The 25,026-nt window shown below is 43.5% G+C and overlaps 1 protein-coding gene across 3 annotated transcripts in view; it reads left to right on the top strand.

The window, feature by feature from the left end:
• kdm1a (lysine (K)-specific demethylase 1a) overlaps nucleotides 1-24,430 on the top strand; it is a 48,655-nt gene extending 24,225 nt beyond the window's left edge. For 2 of the 3 annotated variants that reach the window (XM_078423402.1, XM_078423401.1), the window contains 10 exons: nucleotides 502-592; nucleotides 2,757-2,891; nucleotides 6,255-6,328; nucleotides 7,653-7,764; nucleotides 8,311-8,443; nucleotides 10,811-10,998; nucleotides 11,686-11,800; nucleotides 15,642-15,769; nucleotides 16,940-17,086; nucleotides 20,398-24,430. In XM_078423402.1, the coding sequence (XP_078279528.1) occupies nucleotides 502-592; nucleotides 2,757-2,891; nucleotides 6,255-6,328; nucleotides 7,653-7,764; nucleotides 8,311-8,443; nucleotides 10,811-10,998; nucleotides 11,686-11,800; nucleotides 15,642-15,769; nucleotides 16,940-17,086; nucleotides 20,398-20,574 (1,300 nt within the window). In that variant the 3' untranslated portion in view covers nucleotides 20,575-24,430. Of the gene's footprint in view, nucleotides 1-501; nucleotides 593-2,756; nucleotides 2,892-6,254; nucleotides 6,329-7,652; nucleotides 7,765-8,310; nucleotides 8,444-10,810; nucleotides 10,999-11,685; nucleotides 11,801-15,641; nucleotides 15,770-16,939; nucleotides 17,087-20,397 lie in introns of those variants that run through there. The other variant, XM_078423404.1, reaches the window with a different exon arrangement.
• The last annotated feature ends 596 nt before the right edge of the window (nucleotides 24,431-25,026 follow it).

The raw sequence follows: 25,026 nt of genomic DNA, 5'->3' as shown, positions 1-25,026 counted from the left end.
AAAATGGAGCTTCCAGAGAAAATCCACGCAGGTCACGGGGAGAACGTACAAACTCCATACAGACAGCACCCGTAGTCAGAATCGAACCTGGGTCTCTGGCGCTGTAAGACTGTGCCACCGTGCCGCTTATAGCCCCAACCTTCCAGTCCCAGCAGCATCCTTGTGAAGCTTTTCTGCATCAATTTCAGTTTAATTACATTCTTCTGACAACCCTGTGACCATAGCTACACCTGATACAGGTGTGGTCCCACCAGCAACTTGTACAGTTGTAACATGATATCCCAGCTCAAATGCCCTGACTGATGAAGGCTACTTCAGCAATTTTGAGACTGAATAGAAAAAAGGTTATTTCCATGACTTGAGGGGACCACACCCTACTTTCGGACTTTGAAACTATGTTTGAAACATTATTGGGCGTCCTACTTATTTACATAATAAGATTATAACTGGCAGTAACCTCCAAGGTATTGATTGTGTTTTGACAATAATCGGATATCTTAGGCTGCAGGAGAAACACGTGAAGGACGAGCAAATTGAACACTGGAAGAAAATTGTGAAGACGCAAGAGGATCTGAAAGAATTACTTAATAAGGTGATTTAAAGACCCTTTAAATCTATATACTAAAACTCTAGTTTGTTTTTTCCCTAACTACAGCCAAAACGGTACACGATAGGGCGACAATTTTAGGCCCACCTTACTCACCATCGTCCCTTTGGTGCTAATGGAAGAAGTTTCATTGAAATCAGTGTTATATTTTAAAAGTTATTCACATTTTAAAGTTTAAATCTATCTCCTAGGGAGGGAGGGAGGATAAGCGGGTTGAGGGGGATGGAGTGGAGGGGGAGGGGAGGGGAGGGGGGGAGAAGAGGGTACTGCACCAATGCAGGAGAGGTGTGGGCCCAATGGGTCCACTATTATATAAAAACTGCACTTTGACCTTTTTGTCTATTAGGTCCCATTGCAGGAGGAAACCCCAACAAGATTTAGTTGAACACTGAGACGTCATGTTCTTGGCCTGTTTCATTTTTTAGAATGTAGCATCACTACAAATAGAACAGTACAGCACCGGAACAGTGCCCTCGGCCCATAATATCTGTGCCGAATCATGACGCCAAATTAAATTAATCCCTTCCGCCTCCATTCCCAGCACTTTAAAACTCTTGTCTACTACCCACTGAACTTCTTTGGACTTTCAAAATACAGTGCAGAAACAATCCATTCGGCCCACTGAGTCCGCGCCGACCAGCGATCATCCTGTACATTACACTATCTGACATAAGGGACAATATACAATTTTACCTAAGCCAATTAACCTACAAGGCTGTACATTTTGGAGTATGGGAGGAAACTGGATCACCCGGAAAAAACCAACGATATCACAGGGAGAATGTACAAACTCCGTACAGACAGCACCCATAATCAGGATTGAACCCGCGTCTCTGGCGGGTCCCGCCCCCTCCTCTGGCATCAGTCTGAAGAAGGGTCTCGACCCGAAACATCACCCATTCCTTCTCTCCCGAGATGCTGCCTGATCCGCTGAGTTCCTCCAGCATTTTGTGTCTACCTTCCATTTGCAATTTATCAGCCCTCTTGCTCAGAAGATCAAGTTCTTGCTGTAATTCTTGATCATCCTTTTAACTGTTACAATGTCATCGATGCGGCAAAATTACCATGCCTTGTACCATCTCATCCAAGTCGTCTATAAGATGACGAGCAACAATGGGCCTACCATTAGTCATGGTGATACTTTAATCATTTGTAGTGTTTATTCAACTGTGCATTTTCTCACTCATCTAGAAGAGCTGAGATTAATGTGCAAACATTTCTAGTGTTTTTGAATGCGGCGAAACTCTATGCTCTATATCTTAAAAGCATGAACATATTTTAAAGGAGTTCAGTCCAGGTCATTACAAGCCCCTTATTTTGCATTCACTGAATTTATATTGGAGCGCAGAGCCTTCATCTGCCCTTTGGTGGCGCTGCTGGTGATGACTAGTATCGGGCAACTCTGGTGGTATGGTTTTAAATTAATGTAAACGTTTTGTTGTGTATTTTTAAAGACTGAAGCAGGTTTTAATTTTGAGATTTCCAGCACCTCTAGTTTGTATTGATTTTATTTTTCTGAGTGTTTTAATATCTCATTCTTTATTAAATATGCCAGTGTTGTGTTTTACCACACTGGTGGATAACAGTTTAGTTGCTCCCTGTTTTCTCTCCCATCATTTGTCTTTACATTTTCTTTTCAGACCGTAATTATGAAATATGAATTAAAACAAAATGGGACCATATAGCTGGTTCCACAGCTTCTGCAGTGAGGTTAACCTTTCAAACACAGTCCCTTGGTATTGAGATTGTTCTGATTAAGAGTCTACATCAGATATGTTGACCTGCCTATTTTCTTTTCCAGATGTTAACAGTTCTGTGTAATTCCAGCTCTTCTGTTTTGATTTGTGGAATTTGTAGCTTTCCTTTCATCGCCGCTCTTCAGGCTTGCATGTTCCTGGTTAAAACTGCTTGTAAGCGTAATTGCGATGTGAGAAACAATTTAACCTGTTTGGGTTGTTGGAACACCATGAAGTGCATAACTCTGGTATCGTCTGGGGAAGAGTAATTGAGCAGAATGTTACCAGAAAGTACAAAGCAGCTTCTATAAATGTAGCAGCAAGCAATCTAAAATTAGAACGTCTCACGGTTTTGTCAAAGGTTATGTTGGTCCAACAAGTCTTTAATGTCTTTATTGTTGCATATTATTTAGATGGTATCGCTGAAAGAGAAAATTAAAGAACTGCATCAACAGTATAAAGAAGCCTCTGAGGTGAAGCACCCTCGTGACATCACTGCAGAATTTCTGGTAAAAAGTAAATTGAGGGACCTGACTGCTTTATGCAAGGTGATTAAAAAAAAATTTAAACACTGCTAAATATCAGTGGTCTTTTTGTTTATTTTTATTTCCTTTTTAACGTATTCATCCTTTTTTTTTAATGTTGCCCTTTCAAGATTCAAGATAGCTTTATTTGTCATCCAATATTGGACGAAATTCAGTAACCCACAGTCCAACAATAAGAGCATTAAATAGGCATTAAAATTACACAACCCCCAAAACACACAAAAAAAGAAATATCCATCAAATAAAAATTTTTTAAAATGCATTATTAAAGAAACATCCATCACAGTGAGTCTCCTCCAGTCCTCTCCTCACTGTGATGGAAGGCCACAATGTCTTTCCCATCTCCTGCTGTCCTCTCCCGCGGTCAGGTTGTTGTGGTTGCAGGCCGCGCCGGACGGTCCGCAGCGGGCCGAGCCCAAGGCGAGTCCCAGCCGCTCCCGCAGCCTCCGAAGACGGCCGGCTCCGCTGATGATAAGTCCGATCCGGGGCGGGCGAACACGCTGCTGCTGCCGCTGTTGCTGCACGTCGGGGCGGTCGTGGCTCCCGACATTGAAGCCCCCGCCCAGCAGAGAAATATCCCGCGGCCTATCTTAGGCCGCGCCGGACGGTGAAATGTCCGCGCCCCAAGCCCCGCGATCCGGGGCGGGCGAACCCGCTGCCGCTGCCGGAGCTCCCGATGTCGGCATCCACGCGGCCCGAGCCTAAGGCGAGCCGCAGCCTCCGAGGACGGCCGGCTCCGCTGATGGTAAGTCCGATCCGCGGGCTCTGCGAACCAGAGCCCTGGAAGGCGCCAGCTCCAGGAGTTGGGCCGATGGTAGGCCGCAGCAGGAACGGAGACCTTGTTTGTTAGGAACGTGGACCTGGGTTGAATGTTATTTTGTCCGAATATGCAGATTTTAAAAAGCTTTTATAAATGCCATCGATATTGTGTTCGAATTTGACGTGCTTTCCCTCTTAACTGCGTCCAGTCAACATGGAAAGAAGGAGAGTCACGAGTGTGCAGATGCTGGAATCTGAAGCCACAAACAAACTGCTGTTTACCCAGTGGGTCCAGCAGTACCTTTGGAGGAAAATGGACAGTTGACGTTCTGGGTCGAGATCTGAGAAATCGATTGTCCGTTTACCTCCGCAGATGCTGTGAGACTCGCTGAGTTCCTCCAGTGGATTGTTTGCAGAGGTACAAAATAAGCAGAAATTATAATTTTAAATAAATGAAAAACATTTTAATTCCTGATAAATTGAATAACACAGAATTAAGCTTAAAATAATTATTGGAGGGTAAAATCATCTTGCTTTAGAAATAGGCCATATGTTGAGTTATTTGTGAAGAAGCTCAACCAGAATGTTGGTTTATGGAACCAATATCTTTGTTTCAACATACATCTTTTTGCAGCTTGCTTGTCCTCATTCAGGCAATTATGATTTTGGTGATAATTTCATTTCCCTGCTGGCACACCTCCCTCTTCTGCACTGCTCATCTTGTATTATTTAGAACATAGAAAGGTACAACATAGGAACAGACCACGAGGTCACGATGCCAAAATAAACAAACCTTGTGCCCGCACATCATGCATTCCCTGCATCACTATCCGTGCGTGCCATCCTCATTCACGCTTTAATCCAGTCCTGTGGGTTTATCAATTTTCTGGCTAGTTACATCTATTTTTAAAAAGCTTTTATCTCCCCTCATTGGCATGACCTTTTCTCCAATATTCCTGGGATTTTGACTTCCAAGAAAAGAATTGATCATCAGGGACAGTTTGTTTGTTACTTCCTTCTAGTCTGGGGGGTGGGAGGGGAAATATTCATTCCATCTCTCTGATTATCACGTGGAATGTATTTTTCAATCCATTCCAACACACATCCCACCGCTCCTGTCTCCCGACATTGTGGGCATACCTTTATGTCTGTATGCTCTTATGTTTTAGTTAGGATGTGTGTTAGTTTCTTAATTGGACTCTGGTTGTGATTAACTGTTCAACCGTCTGCACTATTACTTTTGTTCTTTCTCTTAAACTTTCTAACTTTCCTCTCACTGGAATCTGTTCACCAAAACCACTCCCCTCCCCCCCCCACTCTACACCCCACAATCGTTATTTATCATATCATAAATATACAGCCGGAAACAGGCCTTTTTCGGCCCACCAAGTCCGTGCCGCCCAGCGATCCCCGTACATTAACACTATCCTACACCCACTAGGGACAATTTTTTACATTTACCCAGCCAATTAACCTACATACCTGTACGTCTTTGGAGTGTGGGAGGAAACCGAAGATCTCGGAGAAAACCCACGCAGGTCACGGGGAGAACGTACAAACTCTTTACAGTGCAGCACCCGTAGTCAGGATCGAACCTGAGTCTCCGGCGCTGCATTCGCTGTAAAGCAGCAACTCTACCGCTGTGCTACCGTGCCGCCCAAGGACTTATCCTTTGACTTATTTGCTCAATTCTCTTGGGTTCCGTTTCCATCTCATTTCAAGTAAACCCATTCCATCAGCACAACTCTCACTACTAGTGCCAGCAATCTGTAAATTGAAACCCATTTCTCTCTCGCTAATCGTTGAGCCATAGATTTAAAGCTGATCTGATTGACCCAATGCCAATTTGCAAAGCACTTTGTTATTTATCTCATTTGTCTTTTTGTTACTTAATTTTAAATGCTGTGATTTTTTTTCCAATAATACTCCTTGAGACACTCCAAGTAGAGGATTATTTTTGAGATTGGGTTAAAACTGATTTTTTGATAAAACTTCTATCTGATAGAAATTCAAAAATGTGAATCTGGATTGAAATTGTTCAACTTTCTGCCCTTTCGGTCTTCGAAATGCTGTCGCTGAATGTTCAGTCCTTTAGTCTGGGACAGAAATGTGGCTTATTCATGCCACACAGCACCACTGAATTATTTTTATTTTATAAAAAGACACAGTGCTGGAGTAACTCATCAGGTCAGGCAGCATCTCTGGAGAATGTGGATAGGTGATGTTTCGGTTCAGGACTCTTTTCCAGACTCGAAAGAATCCAATCTGAAATGTCATCTATCCATGTTCTCCGGAGATGCTACCTTACCCGCTGAGTTACTCCAGCTCTTTGGGTCCATTTTTAGAAACCAGCATTTCAAGTCAAGTTTATTTGTCACATACACATAAATGTGCAGTGAAATGAAAGATTACCCACAGTCCAACAACAAGAGCAATAAAAATAAGCAATAACACACACAATCAAACAAAAAGAAACATCCATCACAGTGAGTCTCCTCCAGTCACCTCCTCACTGTGATGGAAGGCCAGAATGTCTTTTCTCTTCCCCTGCCGTCTTTTTGTAGTGCCTTGCATATGACCAGCATATTTTATTTGAATCCACAACAGGAGTATGATGAACTTGCAGAAGCCCAGGTGAAGCTTGAGGAAAAGCTCCAAGAATTGGAAGCGAACCCACCCAGGTATTAAAAATGTAATACTGTTAACATACTGGTTATTGCTGAGATTGACATGCAGTATGGCTCAGTTTACTTGCCGACCTTGTACTGCTGTCCTGCAACTGATAGCTGTCGATGCAGCCCAGTCCATGACACGGACCAGCCTACTCCCCCCCCCCCCCCCCCATTGACTCCATCTGTCCTTGCGCTGCCTCAGCAATTCAGCCAACATAATCAAAGACGACTCGCACCCTGGCCATTCTCTCTCTTTCTTCCCCTACCCCCAAAAGACACAAAAGCTTGAAAGCACGTGCCACCGGATTTGAGACTAGCTTCTAACCACCCTGTTTTCAGACTCTTGAACGGACCTCTTGTATGTTATGGATTAATTTCCAATCTACCTTGTTGTAACCTTTTGTACTCTTTTAGTCTGTACTTTCCCTGCAGCCAGAACGCTATTCTGCACTCTGATGTATTCATATATGGTATAATCTGCCTGGACAGCCATCAAAACAAGTTTTTCACTGTACATTCAACAATAAACTAATGGGTTTAGGTTTATTATTATCATATGTACAGTGATAAGTTATCCAAACAGATCCAAAAAACCATCTATGAATGCAATCAATATTAATTAATTGGTAAACGCAAATTGCTGGAGTAACTCAGCGGGTCAGGCAGCATCTCTGGAGGAAAAGAAAAGTGACGTTTCGGGTTGAAACCCTTCTTCAGTCTGAAAGTGAAGGAAGAAACTGGAGGCGAGAAAAGGGCCAGAATAAATCTGGGCCGGCAACAGATGACCTCAGGAAGGGTGGCGCCCATTACGGCCTATTGTTGGCTGGGGGAAGATGTGATAACAAGAGGGATACCAGGATGTGAACAGTGGAACTGGTTGGGTGGGGGAGGGAATGCAGGCGTTACTTGAAATTAGTGAAATGAACGTTCATACTGCTGGGTTGTAAACTGTCCAAGCAAAATGAGGTACTGTTCCTCCAATTTGTGTGTGGCCTCAATCTGACAGTGGAGGCCAAGGACAGAAATGGAAGGGGAGTTAAAATGTAGGCCAAGGCGGACTGAGCGGCCGAGTTATTCGAGCATTTTGTGTCTATCTTTGGTATAAACCAGCATCAGCAGTTCCTTCCTGCACATTTAATCAATTGATAAATTGTATCTTGTGCACTGGTAGTGAAATGCACTATCTGACGTTGAAGGAAGGATTCAAAATTATATTTTTTCTGAGTAAAAGTTCAGAACACAATGAAAGTACTTGTGGTCCAGAGTAAATAACTTGTGACAGCAGAGTGTTTCAGAAAAATAATAATTTTTGAAGTGTGTCTCTATGTTTCAGTGATGTTTATCTGTCATCAAGGGACCGGCAGATACTGGATTGGCATTTTGCTAACTTGGAATTTGCTAATGCAACACCGCTTTCCACTCTATCATTGAAACACTGGGACCAGGTAAATGGATGTTTAAAGTAAAATGCATTTGGAACTTAACCATGACATATGTTGTGGACCACCATGGTTCTATCTCAGTTCATGCATGATATGAACATGCTGTATCATTGTTGCTCCTTACTTTGGCTTTATATTCCCAACTTTACAATAAATGGAGATGATCGGGTAATTCATATCACTGGATCCCGTTGGTATTGTCCTTCAAAAGTTGCTTTTCTGAGCCCTTCTGTATTCTTTAAATATTTTATAATTGCATATGCAAGTAAACATTTTAGTCACAAAAGTAAGGGTGCTGGGGGTTACGGGGAGAAGGCAGGAGAATGGCGTTGAGAGGGAAAGATAGATCAGCCATGATTGAATGGTGGAGTAAACTTGATGGGCTGAATCGCCTAATTCTGCTCCGGTACCTTCTGAACTTATGATGAACAAGAGCAATTGGAGGCTTGTATATTTGATTTGCTGTTGGTTTTGAACGGAGAAAAGTGATACAACATCTGTGGCATTCACAAATAAAGGAATTGTTTCCTATTTTCATTTACTCCTCAGGATGATGACTTTGAATTCACGGGCAGTCACTTAACAGTACGGAATGGTTACTCTTGTGTGCCTGTGGCACTTGCTGAAGGCCTTGACATTAAATTAAATACAGTTGTTCGACAAGTCCGCTACACTGCCTCAGGTCAGTAGTTACAATTCTGTTTATTTGTTCCTTTGCATTTGGCCCACACAGAACTGGATAGAAAAGTCAGTATGGGAAGGCTTTAAAGTATTATCCGTAGAATCTTAGCCTTGCCGTGTAATTTTAAAACTTTCTAAATTCAATTAGATGGCTGGATTTTGGAGTTGCTGTGCAAGGAGTTTTGACAAGCTGCTGCAGTGCATTTTGCAGATTTAGCACAGCCTGACTAGGCCGTGGTGGATAATTCACTGCAGGTTAAATAATGAATGCTTTTATTGATGGCTGCACACTAGAAATAATATGGGTAACGTCAGGTGTCTGGTCTTTCTGACAGGAAGTCAGTTAACACTCAGGATCATATATTACAAGCTGCAGTCAAACCTTTTAAGTAATTAAATCATCCAGAATCTAGTCCGAGCACAGGTTTTATTATCTGGTACGGTTTAGCAGCTTTCTGCGGTATTTTAAGCAATTTGCATTCTTGATGTGTGTTTTCTTTGCCAAATGAAAGGACATAAAATGTGAGCTGAATGATCGCTGTTAACAGATCAATTTTATTATTCCCTTTGTGATATAAACTTGTCAAGGAAGAATTGAAAGTGCATCCTTAAATTAAACCTAGCAATCTGTTCAAAAATCCCAGGGATGATTGGGTTAATATATGAGGAGCATTTGATAACTCTGTACTCACTGCAGTTTGGTCGGATGAGGGGGCAGGGGGATTTCATTGAGACACGGAATAATGAAAAGCCCAGGTAGAATGGGTGCAGAGAGGATGTGGGAGAGTAAGACCAGAGGGCACAGCCTCAGAATAAAAGGACGTACCTTTAGAATGTTTAGTTTAGAGATGCAGCATGAAAACGGGCCCTTCGGCCCACCGAGTCCCAACCGGCCAACAATCACCTGTACGCTAGTTCTATCCTACATACTAGGGACAATTTACAGAATCCAATTAACCTACAAACGTGCACATTTTTGGAATGTGGGAGAAATCTGGAGCAGCCGAAGAAAACCCACCAGGTCACGGGGAGAATGTGCAGACTTTGTACAGGCAGCACCCACAGTGAGGATCGAACCCGGGTCTCCGCTGTTGTATGGCCTTAGCTCAATCTATGCGCCAATGTGCCACCCAGAATGACAAGGAGGAATTTCTTTAGCCAGAGGGTGGTGAATCTGTGGAATTCAATGCCACAGACAACTGTGGAGGCCGACATTGAGTATTTTTAAAGCAAAGCCCTATTAATTGTTCTCATTTAGTAAGAGCACAAAAGGTTACGGGGAGAATGGTTTTGAGGGAAAAAATAAATCAGCCATGATCAAGTGGTGGAGCAGACTCAATGGACCGAATAGCCTAATTCTGTTCCTTTCTTTTATGATCAAAATTGTACACAAACCTTCATCGGATTTTTGATGGTTATATGTAAATTTTGTTTCTAATACTCTATTTATTCATTACGGGTATTGCTAGTCGAGCGTCAAACTGATAACGTGCTTTACCTGTTTGAAATGGTGCCGCAGCAGTGATAGATGCTGCTTTCAGGCCCTGTAGAGGTCAGAAAGGCAAATAATGAAAGTGCAGTCAATCCCGTCGATTGAAACAAGCTTTTATTCCATCATAGTTCATCAGTTTAATTCGTCTGCCGGCTCTTCATCCGTCATTTTGAAAATTGTTCTTATTTGAAGCCAAATCGCTGTGCTCAGCAAAAGTAATTGCCAGCTCTCCCTCCAGTTTGGAACGCCACATTGACGAGACTACAGATTTGATGGCTGTTGATGTTGCACTTTGATCAATTGGTTTGGATGGTGAATTTTTACAATTAGATGCGGGAAGGGAAGTCACTGAGACCAGGGTTGTAATTGTTCTCTAAACTAATGTCTTTATATTTTTCTTCAACGGTGTTTTATTGTCACATGTACTGACTTCTTTTTGCGTACAGTTCAGTAAAGATAATCTTGCTATACGTGGGGAAAATCATACTCTGGGGCAAGAGTGTAGGAGCAGAAGATTATACTGAGACAGCACAAGAGTCCCCATGTTTCCGGCACCATGCTTCAATAAGTAATTTATAAAACAAATCTAATCAACTAGAGGAGTACAGTTTACTTTCCTCAAAATCAATTCTTGGACTCTTTTCTGTAATAAAAGGAGATGTGGATTGGAAATCAATGGGATTTTAGCTGTGGCTTGAAGGATAAGGGCAGCCTGTACTTGCATCTTCATTGACTGCAAAGTGGGGTGGAATTTGCGACAGTTTGCTGCACAGGCTTGAACGAAACTACCATATTATTTTTGGCAGATTTGTTCCACGTCTGACCACGTTCTCGAGCGACTTGGGTGGAGTTAATTTCTGTTAATTTATTTTGCAGGATGTGAAGTCATTGCTCAGAACACTCGTTCGAACAGCCAGACGTACATTTACAAATGTGATGCCGTTTTATGTACTCTCCCCCTGGGAGTGTTGAAACAGCAGCCGCCGGCAGTTCAGTTTGTACCACCCCTTCCCGAGTGGAAATCTTCTGCTATTCAGCGTATGGGCTTTGGAAACCTCAACAAGGTGAGGCAACATTAAGCTTGGCTGCTGCACTGATTGTGATCTCATTTTGATTACGTCATCGAAGTGTTAAATTACCTATTTTTGTGTGGTTAAATTTTGGCTTACTCCTGGATGTGTGCCCTAACTCTATCAAAGGACATTGGGACAGATATATGGAAAGTGGGGGTTTGGAGAGATATGGGCCAAATGTAGACAAATGGGTCTAGCCCAGAATGCCAATTTAATTAGCATGGGTAAGTGGGGCTTTAGACTTTAGAGATTCAGCGCAAAAACAGGCCCTTCGGCCCACTGAGACCGTGCCGCCAAGCGATCGCCTCATACACTGGCACTATCCTACACACTTGGATCAATTTATAATTTTACCAAAGCCAATTGACCTACGTCTTTGGAGTGTGGGAGGAAATCAGAGCACCCGGAGAAAACCCACGCGGCCACAGGGCGAATGTACAGACTGTACAGACAGCACCCGTGGTCAGGATGGAACACTGGTCTCGGGCGCCATAAGGCAGCAACTACTGCTGTGCCGCAAAGGGCCTATTTATGTGCTGTATGCTTCTAGACTCTACAGAGCCCCTTGCAATAAATCCTACTGCTCTGGGAGTACGGTATGGGTAACTGCTGATGATCCACAATCGATTGAAGCAAGCAAGCATAATAATTTAGTATCCATGAATATTTTCCCTGCAGGTTGTATTGTGTTTCGATCGTGTGTTCTGGGACCCCAGTGTAAATCTTTTTGGTCATGTTGGAAGCACTACTGCCAGCAGGGGAGAATTATTTCTTTTCTGGAATCTCTATAAAGGTATTTGTGCAATTTCATGTAGTAAAGAAATCCGACTTTGCTAATGAAGAAAGAATAACCAGGTGTAATTAACTTCATAGTGGTGCTTTTAACATTTCAAGCGAAGATGATTTTTAAAAATGAAAAGAACAGTTTCAATTCAATTTGGTCAAATTTAAGGATTTAATTTTGATCTTTATAAAAAATTTACATTTTCATGGTAATGATAGCCTTGCAATCAACTTAAACCATTTACTAGAACTGACAAAAGTTTAATACATTTGGTTGATTAACTGTTAGAATATGTGTTTGATTGAACGTTAGGATTTGATGTATTAGTGGTTAACTTGGAAATGTGTCAGAATCTATAAAACGTCATTGTCTATACTAAATATGAAGGAGGCTCCTGTTATCACCATTTCAGTCAGTATTTTTTAATGGCAGCGGGCTTGTGTAGCTACAGGATAATATAAATATTTTAAAACTTGAGATAATTATTGATATAATCACTATGCCATTTTGCTTTCAGAAGGATCCATTTTGAGCACTGTTGGTAATCTGTACTTTAGAGAGTATTGGATGAAATGCATCTATCATTGATTTTGGTCCTTGAGCCTGGGTTAGCCAGAGGGAAGACTTGAGTTTCATGACGACGCTAGGAACTGTAGGTGTTGCCTTAAAAAAAACAACTGGTGGTGTCTGGAGTAACTCAGCGGGTCAGGCGACATCTCTGGAAAACATGGATTGGTTGGAACTTTCATGAAAATAAATTTTGGTGGAATTGGCTCCTGACCATCAGTTGGAACTTCTACATGGGAAGGTCATGCCTTGCTTATTGGCCTACAGCATAAGTTAATTCCCACTTCTTTGCATTAAATCAACCATCCTTGAAGTTTAACATGCTGCAGAACCTATCTGCATGTTGCAATTTCATTTGTTTTCATTACAACTATATTAATACAAATTTTAAATCAATCCTGTCAAATTTTAATAGAGACCATTGTTTAGCTGCTCTTTCTCTAGGATATAGTCTGATGTGAAGAGCTGAAAGTAAATGGTTTTGTTCACAGCTGAGCATTGCATTCTTTAGTGAGGGGGGCAGGGTGTCTGAGGAATAGGGTATGCATGTGATGGTCTGGGTAGATGAGGAGAGGGAGGAGGAGCGAGCGGGAGCAGGTTACATTAAATAGACAATAGACAATAGGTGCAGGAGGAGGCCATTCGGCCCTTCGATCCAGCACCACCATTCAATGTGATCATGGCTGATCATTCTAAATCACTACCCCGTTCCTGCCTTCTCCCCATACCCACTGTTCCTGTCATTGGGTTGCAGACTATCGAGGCAGAAAATGAGGTGCTGTTCCTCTAGTTTGCATTTGGCCTCACCCTGGCAGTGGAGGGGGCTGGGGACAAACAGATCAGTGTGGGAATGAGGGGAGTTGAAAGCTCCTGCAACCGGGAGCTCTGAATGTTCATGGTGGACGGAGCGCAGGGGCTTTGCAATGCTTGTGTTTGGTCTTGTCGATGCAGAGGAGGTCTCATCGAAAGCACCTTGTGCAAGAGACAAGATGCATGTGAATCTCTGCCTCACCTGGAAGGGCGGTTTGGGCCCCTGGGTGATGAGTTGAGTTTGAGTTTAGTTTATTGTACCCTGTACTGAGGTACAGTGAAAAGCTATTGTAGCTTGCTGACCAGTCAGCGGTAAGACAATACATGATTACAATGGAGCTTTCCACAGATACACGATAATGGGAATAACGTGAGTAACATTTAGTGCAAGATAAAAGCAGTAAAGTCTGACCAAAGATAGTCCGGGGGGCTCCAAAGAGATAAATAGTAGTTCAGGACTGTTCTCTAGTTGTTGGTAGGATGGTCCAGTTGCCTGATAAAAGCAAATGATGGCCATGGTGGAGGTTTAGGGGGCAGGAAGTTGGATATCCTACATTTGCAAGGAAACTGTGCATTGTTCCCTGAAGGTGGAATCTCATGTGGATAGGGTGGTGAAGAAGGCGTTTGGTATGCTTGCCTTTATAAATCAGAGCATCGAGTATAGAAGTTGGGATGTAATGTTGAAATTGTACAGGGCATTGGTGAGACCGAATCTGGAGTATGGTGTGCAGTTCTGGTCGCCAAATTATAGGAAGGATGTCGACAAAATGGAGAGGGTACAGAGGAGATTTACTAGAATGTTGCCTGGGTTTCAGCACTTAGGCTACAGAGAGAGGTTGAATAGGTTGGGTCTTTATTCTTTGGAGCGTAGAAGGTTGAGGGGGGACTTGATAGAGGTTTTTAAAATTTTGAGAGGGACGGACAGAGTTGACGTGGGTAGGCTTTTCCCTTTGAGAGTGGGGAAGATTCCAACAAGGGGACATAGCTTCAGAGTTGAGGGACAAAGGTTTAGGGGTAACATGAGGGGGAACTTCTTTACTCAGAGGGTTGTGGCTGTATGGAATGGGCTTCCGGTGGAAGTGGTGGAGGCTGGCTCGATTTTATTATTTAAGAGTAAATTGGATAGGTATATGGATAGGAGGGGATTGGAGGGTTATGGTCTGAGTGCAGGTAGATGAGACTAGGTCAGGGAGAATGGTCGGCGTGGACTGGTAGGGCCGGACAGGCCTGTTTCCATGCTGTAGTTGTTATATGTTATATGTTAAAAGTGCCTGGGGAGGGTGGGGGGGGGGGGGGGGGGGGAAGGAATGAACCAACCAGAAATCAAAAAGTGGTCACTGTGGCAAGTAGAAAGCGGTGGGGAGGGGACGATGCAGCAGGTTGTGGGAGCAAGTAATAGCTGGTGGAAATATTGAACGATGTGCTGGATGCAAAGGCTGGTGGGGTGAATGTGACACCCCAATATTGAGCGATGCGCTGGATGCAAAGGTTGGTGGGGTGAGTGCGACACCCCAAGGGAACAATTGCAAAGTAGTTTGCATCTTGAGAATGTGCTTTTACTGATTCCCAGGCTGAGGCAATCACTGGCACCACCGATGGTTCTTGTCAATTTCCCACATGTCCTGAATTGAATATCTTGATGTGGCCATTTCAGAGGACGGGTAAAAGTCAAACCATATCACCGAGTCTGGAGAATTGAAGTGAATTGATTTAAATTGAATACTTTATTGTCACAGTGAAATTCTTTGCTAACATACCCAAGGTATGCAAATAGTCACCACATAAAGGGCGGTTAGAAAGTTACAAAGTACCCCCGCCAGGTCCCTCCTTTCTTCCTTTGATGAATAGCACAAACAGAATGGGTTTGGTAAATTAATTCCATAAAAGACTCCAATTAATCAAATGAGTTGAATTTTTAATCTGACACAGCACAATGATAATTTTTTGTGGTTTTGGTTTTAGTGAAGCTTAGTTTAGAAATGCAGCATGGAAACAGGTGCTTTGGCCCACTGAGTCCACACCGACCAACTATCACCCGTGCGCTAGTTCTCTCATACATACTAGGGACAATTTACAGAATCCATACAGACAAGCACCCCAGGTCAGGATCGAACCTTGGTCTCTGGTGCTGTAAGCCAGCAGCTCTACCACTGTGTCACTGTGCTACCCATCAAAGATTACTGGGAGAAGGCATGAGAAACGTGTTGAGAGGGGAAAATAGATCAGCCTTGATCAAATGGAATGAACAGACTTGATGGGCTGAATAGCCTAATTCTGCTCCCATGTCTTATGATCTTTATTAATTCCTTATTGATTTATTCTTCCTGGAAATATTCATGAAACTAATTTCTAAATAGTTTGTATTTTTTCTATTCCATTGATATTGCGGCTGCACAGCGGAAGTGCAAACGTGGGACGGTTTGAGTGCTTTGTGTTTGCAGTTCCTTTCATGAGTCGTTCTATCTGTTACCAGCCCCGATCCTGTTGGCCTTGGTGGCTGGGGAAGCTGCGGGAATCATGGAGAACATCAGTGACGACGTCATTGTTGGCCGATGCTTGGCCATCCTGAAAGGAATATTTGGCAGCAGTGCAGTACCACAGGTATGGGCTTGCTTCAGTGGCCTGGTGTGAATGCTGCTGTAACCCTCGTGGCAAGAAATGGAAGGGAATGGAATGGGGGCAGTGATATTTGGTGATTTAAAAAAATTTTTTTTTAATGAACTTGACTATTTAAAAAAAATTTTTTTTTAACTCTTTAGTTTTATACCCTCTTTCCTGAAATATACCCGCATGTAGCCTGTTAAACATACCAGGGACCCGAACAGCATCTCAATTTGACAGTAGAAATTTGTTGATAGCAAAGTTCCTAAAACCTCAGTGTGATTTTTCTGTCCTCTTCATTTAAAAAAAAATACCTCTTCTAGTTCTGCGATGCACTGAATAGTGTAACTGTAGCGCGTGAGTGGACTAGACTTTGGAAATGGCGCCAAAACATGACGCACCTATAAGTGTGAATATGCACAATGAATGTCACTGTGCAGTAGCATTAGTGAGAAATAAAGCACTGCTGGACCATTGTGCTCCAGTCTCAGGAGTGAAGCTTCTGTGGCTAATCTTTTGCCGTAGAACAGTGCTTCTTAAACTGGTGAATGGTTTACCCAAGGGTGAATGAAACTAGAGGGGTGGATGAAGGGCGAATGACTTAATATATATATATAATTATACACAAGGGAGAATAAGATGAAAATTACCAAAAAACATAAGAAAATTTAGTCGAGGGTGAATGAAATTTTGTGATAAAGACTCAAGGGTGAATGAGTTTAAGAAGCACTGACGTAGAAGAGAACGTACTAGCAACTGAATTATGGCAGGTGCCCTACATTGCAGAATGGAGGCCCTTGCCCCCCTGCCCCCACTCATTATTCGATTTGTCCTTGCATGCCTGGGCCTCAGCACCCTCTATCCTTCAGTAATATCATTACTATCCGAGATTCCAACGCTTCCTTACCGCATCACAACTTGATGCTGTTAAAACCCCCAGCAATAGTACATCTTTATTGGTGCTTCAGCTATGAACCTTGCCCTTCACCGTCCACCCACTGTCTTAAATCCGCCACATCGTCTCCCGTGATTTGTGGTTTAGTTAAGAAATGGCTGAAAGGCAGTAAATGACCGAATAAGCCATCTCTCTGCGGTAGGAAGGGAGTCTGCAACCTTCTCATTCATTGTTTGTTTTCTCCTTGTCTCCTCTGTGTAATGTTATGCTTGCAGCCGAAGGAAACTGTTGTTACTCGCTGGCGAGCGGATCCTTGGGCACGTGGCTCCTATTCCTATGTTGCTGCTGGCTCTTCGGGTAATGACTATGACCTAATGGCACAGCCTGTCACCCCAGGCCCCAGCATTCCTGGTGCTCCTCAGGTAAAACTCTCGCCATGAGACCCGGCATCTTTTACATTGAATTAAATACTTGGTGAAGAAACTTCCCTTTTGTTTGAAAGACACAGCATGGAAATAGGCACTTTGGCCCGCCGAGACTTTATCTTGCACTCAACGTTATTCACTTAATTCCCTTTATCATGTGTCTGTACATTGTAATTGGCTCGATTGTAATCATGTATTGTCTTTCCGCTGACTGGTTAGCAAGCAACAAAAGCTTTTCACTGTGCCTCGGTTCACGTGACAATGAACTAGACTCATAACTCTGACCATCACACTAGTTCTATGGCATCCCACTTTCCCATCTACTCCCTGCACACGAGAGGTAATTTAAAGAGGCCAATGAACCTACAAACCCGCACGTTTCTAGAAAGTGGGAGGAAACCGGTGCACTGGGAACGAATCGAACCTGGGTTTCTTATGTTGTAAGGCAGCAACTCTGCCACTCACCACTGTGGGTATTTCTTTTTGTCCATTCTATTGTAGATTTACTTAAAGCAAAGCACCACAGACATGCTTGCTCCATCGAATAATGGTGCTAGAATTGTAGATATTACAATGGGGTGGTGGTGATAAATCAGCTATGATTGAATGGCGGAGTAGACTTGATGGGCCAAATGGCCTAGTTCTGCTCCTAGAACTTATGATTGGGACGACCCAATTAAACTAAGGATCCAGTGGGACATTTTGAAACCATATCCTTCCACAAATCAGAACTTTTGCAGGGTAACGGGTCAAACACAAACGAGAAGGAACTATTAACTAGAACTATTATGGAGCCTTCAGTGGAAGAGCAGCTTCCTCGCAGCGCCAGAAACCTGGGTTTGATCCTGACTATGGGTGTGGTCTTTGCCGAGTTTGTATGTTCTCTCCGTGACCGCGTGAGTTTCCTCTGGGTGCTCCGGTTTCCCATAGACGTGCAGGTTTGTATGTTAATTGGCCACTGTAAATTGCCCCGAATGTGTCGGGTTAATGTTAAATTAGTATACGGCTGATCAATGGCTGGTGTGGTCTCGGTGGGCCGATGGTCCTGTTTCTACGCTGTGTCTCTAAACTCAAACTATTATACCTGGATGGTATAGTTGATATTCAAGTGTAGTATACAGCAACACTGGATGTCTCTTGTAATTGCCCTCACCTTTCCAAAGTTAACTCGACAGTACCAGAGTTCAATGGACTATCTGAGGAAAAACAGGCTCTGCTTTTAAGGCAGAAAATCCAATTCACTTGTTGAAGTGGGAAGTGTTTTGCGAGCTATTTGTGTCAGAGTTGAGCTGAGACAAAATGGATGGCTTTAAATTGTGATGAACGTGTTCTTCAAATTGTGATGAGCTGCAACCTGTATTGTGCTCTTGCACCACGGACTGTGGGGAAATAAAGACTGCTTGCCTTGTGGAAATATGAGAGTGGTTGGTGGCAGAGTGGTTGGTGGCAGAGTGGTTGGTGGCAGAGTGGTTGGTGGCAGAGTGGTTGGTGGCAGAGTGGCTGGTGGCAGAGTGGTTGGTGGCAGAGTGGTTGGTGGCAGAGTGGTTTGTGGCAGAGTGGTTGGTGGCAGAGTGGTTGGTGGCAAGCTGTGAGAGACGGCGTGTGACCTACTTGTTTCCCTTTGATAAATGGAAAGATGATGTGCGACCAAGTGCTTATTAAAAAGATGAGGCATCTGAAAAGAAAGCAACAGGGAGATGGAAATTGATTTGGTCAGGAATTTGCAGCGTGCTCTCCAGGTGTCTAAGCTTGTGGCATTGAGCACTCGAGTTACTTCATCAGGAATGTTTGATTATCAGCCAGTCACTGTGAGCTTAACTTCGGGCATGGACTCATTCAACACAGGAGGATGAATATTAATCTGTTGAGCCTGTGCCGGCTCGATAAACGACTTCTGCCATTGCCCTAGCATCCTGCTCCTTCCCAATAGTGCCGAGAACACATCCTTTACAATTATTCAAAGGTACTCTTTAAACTGTTTGCACCACTAAAGGTAGTATAAGTGGTGGAGCTGCTGCCTCAGAGCACCAGAGACTCGAGTTTGATCCTGACTTTGGGTGCTGTCTACGGTTTGTGGAGTTTGCATGTTCTCTCTGTGACTGCATGGATTTCCTCCATGTTTAGGTGCTTCCCTTTCCTTCCACATCCCGTGTGTGACCTCTCTCTAAATTGCCCCTGGTGTGTAAGGACGTGGATGCAAATGTGGGATAACAGAACTGTATCGATAGTTAGCATGAACACGGTGGACCAAAGGGCCAGTTTCCGTGCTGTATCACTAAACTGAACATTATCCAATGCATGCATTCGTTACCTTTAAATCACACTATGTAAAACACTCCATGTTTTTTTTGCCAATTACTTCAAAATGTGTTTCCTGCTTACTCACTCCTCTGCCGCTAGGAACTGTTTTTTCTTCATGTACAGTGTTGGATCTAATATCTCAGCTACAGGGGTTAGGAGAACACTTCTCTTTCTAGACAGAGAAGTCAATGTCTCAGGATTCGGGGCAAGCAATTTAGAACAGAGGCGAAGATAAACTGCTTCACTCAAATGTTAGTAAACAGGTCCACCACTAATTTTTCCGGCAACTGGTGATCTGTAATCTGGACAAAATCCCCCAGAAAATTTGACACCGAGGCTGGATGAGGCGGCCGATCTTGACCTCATTGGGACTTCCGTGTTGATCAGCGGGTCAAATTTCCTGTCTTGTGTGTCCGGGGCTCTGGAACTCTGGCAGATCCGTTCCCATAGCCGACTTTGGAGGCTGACTTTGCAGGCTGGTATCTCAGCCCCCCCCCAGGACATAACTTCTGTTGGTCTGGTAAAACGGATAATCCAGAGAGACTCTGGAACCAAAGGGGCTGGAAAATCAGCAGTGGACCTGTATCACAGAGGACAGCAAAGGCATCTATTCACAAAATGCTGGAGTAACTCAGCAGGTCAGGCAGCATCTCAGGAGAGAAAGAATGGGCGACGTTTCGGGTCGAGACCCGAAACGTCGCCCATTCCTTCTCTCCTGAGATGCTGCCTAACCTGCTGAGTTACTCCAGCATTTTGTGAATGAATACCTTCGATTTGTACCAGCATCTGCAGTTATTTTCTCACAGTAAAGGCATCGGTCTGAAGAAGGGTCTCGACCCGAAACGTCACCCATTCCTCTCCCGAGATGCTGCCTGACCCGCTGAGTTACTCCAGCATTTTGTGACTACCTTCGATTTAGCCAGCACTGCAGTTTGTTTTCTCCTGTTAATAGCAGCTGTTTATTTGTGTTACTTTATTTCCCCCCCCCCCCCCCCCCTCTATTGCAGCCCGTTCCCCGCCTTTTCTTTGCCGGAGAACATACCATCCGCAACTACCCAGCGACAGTTCATGGTGCTTTACTGAGTGGATTGAGGGAAGCCGGGCGGATTGCGGATCAATTTCTGGGCGCGATGTACACCCTCCCTCGACAAACTACGCCCGCCCAGCAACCCAGCAGCATGTAACTCCGGACGGGGGAAGAAGTCGCCCTGCGGACATCGTTCCGATTAGATTGGAGCTGGAAACTCAAAGCTGCTGCTACTTCAACAGTAGACCTGCTGTAGACTTTGTGCACCGACTGGTCTCCTCATTACTGCCAAGTGTTCGGGGCATCAAGTTCATGAGATTGAGCCAAAAGGTGCAGCATACTCTGAGGAAGTGGGAGCACTTCTGACCAAATCACAACTCATTCTAATGCCTTGGGTATTCTGTAGCATTAACTGCTGTGCAAATGCATCAGAACTTTTTTTTGTCTTTTGAGAGCAAGTGTGCGTGTGAGTGTTATTGTTGATGTTTTTTCCCCGGCCATATTAGTATGAGCTTTAGGATATTTTGAGTGTGTATTTACACAAATAAACTACTTTGGTCACATTTTTTAATCAAATTGGCATTTCATTTTTTTGCCTGTCACTGTAAACACTAGGGCTGCAAACATTGCTCCGACTGCAACACTTACAATGTTTACACTGCACAATATTTATGGAAAGGTGTTTTGGACCACTGTTGCTGAGATGAATTTCAGTAAAAATAATGTCTCAATTTCCCTAATCATTCTGAAGATGTCACGTGATGTCTATCTAGCTTGTCATAATTACCAATCTTGCTCAATTAAAAAATATATATATATTGCTTAATCAAGTATTTTTGGAATGTATTGAAAGCACCCGACTGATGGTCCATGGAAATCCATTGTCACTCGGCCACGTTATTCGGGGTCAATTCAACCAATGTGTGGTTTGAAGTCTCCTTGAAAAGCACAGTAACTTCTCGCCATCGAGCGGTTCAGTCGTGGCCCAGAAAATGAACACTTAAGCTCCGAATGACTTGTTCAGCCCTTTGTTTTTATTACCACAGAGCGATGCAGCATGGAAACGGGCCTTTCGGCCCATCTTGTCAATGCTGACCAACTTCAGTTCTTCCGTTTAATTTATGCTACTTATTTGGACCAGAAATATATATAATTTTTATCCTTTCCAATCTTTCACCTCTACAGTGCCACCGTCCTCTGAACCCATTTGATACCAACAAACGTATAGGCAGCAGAAGGGCACAGCTGGTGGAACCGCTGCCTCGCAGGTCCAGTGACTGGTTCAATCCAGACTCTGGGTGCTGACCGTGTGGAGTTTGCACGCTCCCACCTCGGTGCACAAGGTTCCTTGGCTATCCAGATATGTGTGGGTTGATAGGTTAATCGGCCTCTGTAAATTGCCCGGTGTTTGGTAGAATCTCAGGGGCATTGATGGGAACGTGAGGGGACTAAAAATGGGACGAGTGTCGGATTGTGGGTGTCTGATGGTCAGTATTGACTCGGTGAGCTGAAGGCTCTCTTTCAATACTGCATGACTCTAAATATTTGGCTGTGAGTGTTTCACACTATTTACAGTGCACCCCTTTTCTGATTATCTGTTTGCGGATGTGCTGCATGTAGGGGTAGCACGGTGGCGCAGCGGTAGAGTTGTTGCCTTGCAGCGCCGGAGACCCTAATTCGATCCCAACTACTGTATGGAGTTCTCCCCTTGACAGCGTGGGTTTTCTCCCACACTCAAAAGACATACAGGTTTGCAGGTTAATTGGCTTGGTATAAGTGTAGATTGACCCTAGTGTGTGTAGGATAGTGTTAATCTGCGGGGATCGCTGGTCAGTACAGACTCGGTGGGCCGAAGGGCCTGTTTCCACGCTGTATCTCTAAAATAAAACGAAACGACTTGCTGAATCTATCAATTGGAGGCTTATTGTTTTCACTAATTGTTCTAGTCAATTTTGTGCTGGTTCAGCCACTTGTATTGAGGGGCTGTTTATGGCTGGGTCCTCTTCCATTGCTGCTGCACAATGCTTGCGTGGTGCTTTTTGTTTTAGAAAAACGAACATGAGTAAAAACCTTTTTTTTCACAATCTGGCAGTATCAGCCACCAAAGTACTTTTTATGTATGTTATAAAGTAATGATGTAAAATTCTTAGTTCGATTTGAACACTAAGCTACCACAAATAGGAATGGGATAATGATCAATAGTTCTGTTAGTGATACTGATTGAGAGAATTACTGGCCTTAATCAGTGCTTTTGTTATGACGGTATGGCGTAATGATCTGCCATGATCACATTGAATGGCGGTGCTGGCTCGAAGGGCCGAATGGCCTACTCCTGCATCTATTGTCTATTGTAATGCCATCTGTCAAAAGTGAAGCATTTTGGTTTCTGGCCTTGTGACGTGTGTTTATTAATCGTGCATATTGACAACTTTTTGACTGCATAAAGAACCGGCTATGACACTGGGAATCACATCCTCTTTCTTCATTATAGTTTCACTCAATAGTTCCATCAGTCTGAAGAAGGTCTAGACCCGGAAAGTCCTCCAGAAATGCTGCCTGACCAGTTGAGTTACTCCAGCACTTTGCGTTCTACACGAGGTTTTGTCATCTACAGTTTAGTTTGGAGATACAGCACGGAAACAGGCCCTTCGGCCCACCAAGTCCATGCCAACCAGTGATCCCCGTACTCTTAGCACTCTTGTCTTCCTTGTTTCTGCAGGGAAGAGTGACCACTGACCAGAGTCTGATAGCATAAGAAAATAACTGCAGATGCTGGTACAAATCCAAGGTATTTATTCACAAAATGCTGGAGTTACTCAGCAGGTCAGGCAGCATCTCAGGAGAGAAGGAATGGGTGACGTTTCGGGTCGAGACCCTTCTTCAGAGTCTGATAGCAAAACATCTTTGAAAATGAAAGTGCTAGAATCACCAATCTTTAGACTTTAGAGATACAGCGTGCAACTTTGGCCCAGCGAGTCTGTCGATCAGCGATTACCCCGTACACTAGCACTATCCTGCTGCTCGAGACAATTTACAATTTTACCAAACCCGATTAGTCTACAAACCTGCACATCTTTGGAGTGTGGGAGTAAACCGGAGCGCCCGGTGAAAACTCACACAGTCACAGGGAGGACGAACAAACTCCGTATAGACAGCACACTGCGGTCAGGATCGAACCCCTATCCCTGGCACTGTAAGGCAGCAACTCTACCGCTGCGCCACAGTGCAGCCCCATCGTCAATCAGGAGGCAAGAACGAGTTTTGAGGTTGATTTTAGACAATTGACAAATCGAAGTTGATTCTGCCCTATTGTAGCTGTTTTAAAGTTGTATTCCTTCATTTCCATTCCCCCAGGAGCTTGCATTTATTGCAATGATCTGATAAATTAGTCACCCAGCATTAAAACAATAGCTACATATCGGAAGTACTTTGGTTGTAGAAGCAACGTATTTCTTTAATTTCCAGCTGGAGTATATTTGCGTTGTACTGGGCCATGGAGTTGTGTCATGCACCTCAGTGCCAAGGTGCATTGGACTTAAAGGCTGTATTTTTTGTAACCGCTGTATTATGATTTCCTCTATCATGGTATAGCAAGATGTAAGGTTTCTTTTTAAACGGAATTATTGGCATCTAACATTACCAACCCTAGTGTCTACAGTCAATGGAAATGCTGTTAGGCTTTTTAATGTTGTAACAATTATGTAGGATGATTGAAACTACAAGGATGGTTTCTAAACTAATGTATGTACATTGAAATGCCTCTGTTAGATTTAGCTGCTTATTCACACATTTGCCTGAAATGCCAATTTGACTTGCAATTCCTGCACATTTTAAACTCTGGAAAAGCAGGACATTTTTTTATTTTGGTTTGTCAGATCAAAAGTTAGAAACAAAGAGCGTTTAATACAAAGAGACGCCTTGTGTGCTAAATTCTAGAAGATTTAGAACCTTTTGTCATCTATGTGCTAAAGCTACACCTGTAAGTCCACAAATATATTTTAAATAAAAAGTTGAATGTATTTATGGTGCTCTTTAAAACTATGTTTTAATGTGAAAGGTTGCCAACCCAAAACAGCACCTATCCATGTACTCCAGAGATGCTGCCTGACCTGCCAAGTTACTCCAGCACTCTGTGAAACGTCACCTATCCATGTTCTCCACAGATGCTGCCTGACCCGCTGAGTTACTCCAGCACTCTGTGAAACATCACCTATCCATGTTTTCCAGAGATGCTGCCTGACCTGCCGAGTTACTCCAGCACTTTGTGCTCCCTACTTGTTAATGTATTATTGTTCTTAAATGCTTAACGCCAGCCCACTTTTTCCGCAATGGTCAGCTTCCAAATATCTTAACAGGTGAGCACGCTGCCTTATTTATCTACGTAAGCCCCATTATCTGGTCAGTTGGGTTAGAGGTGTTGATCATTATTCTAATACACAGGTCGTTGGTGTGTGATAGACAGGATGATCGTACTTTCCCATTTTGTTGTCACGAGACTTGGTGTATTACGGTAGACCAGAGATGTCGCCTTTTATAGACGCAAAAAGCTGGAGTAACCCAGCGGGACAGGCAGTATCTTTGGAGAGAAGGAATGGGTGACGCTTTGGGT

Source organism: Rhinoraja longicauda, chromosome 27 (assembly GCF_053455715.1).
Source record: "Rhinoraja longicauda isolate Sanriku21f chromosome 27, sRhiLon1.1, whole genome shotgun sequence".
Classification (NCBI taxonomy): domain Eukaryota; kingdom Metazoa; phylum Chordata; class Chondrichthyes; order Rajiformes; family Arhynchobatidae; genus Rhinoraja; species Rhinoraja longicauda.
The sequence above is the reverse complement of the archived record's forward strand: the minus strand, read 5'-3'. Positions and strand labels throughout refer to the sequence as shown.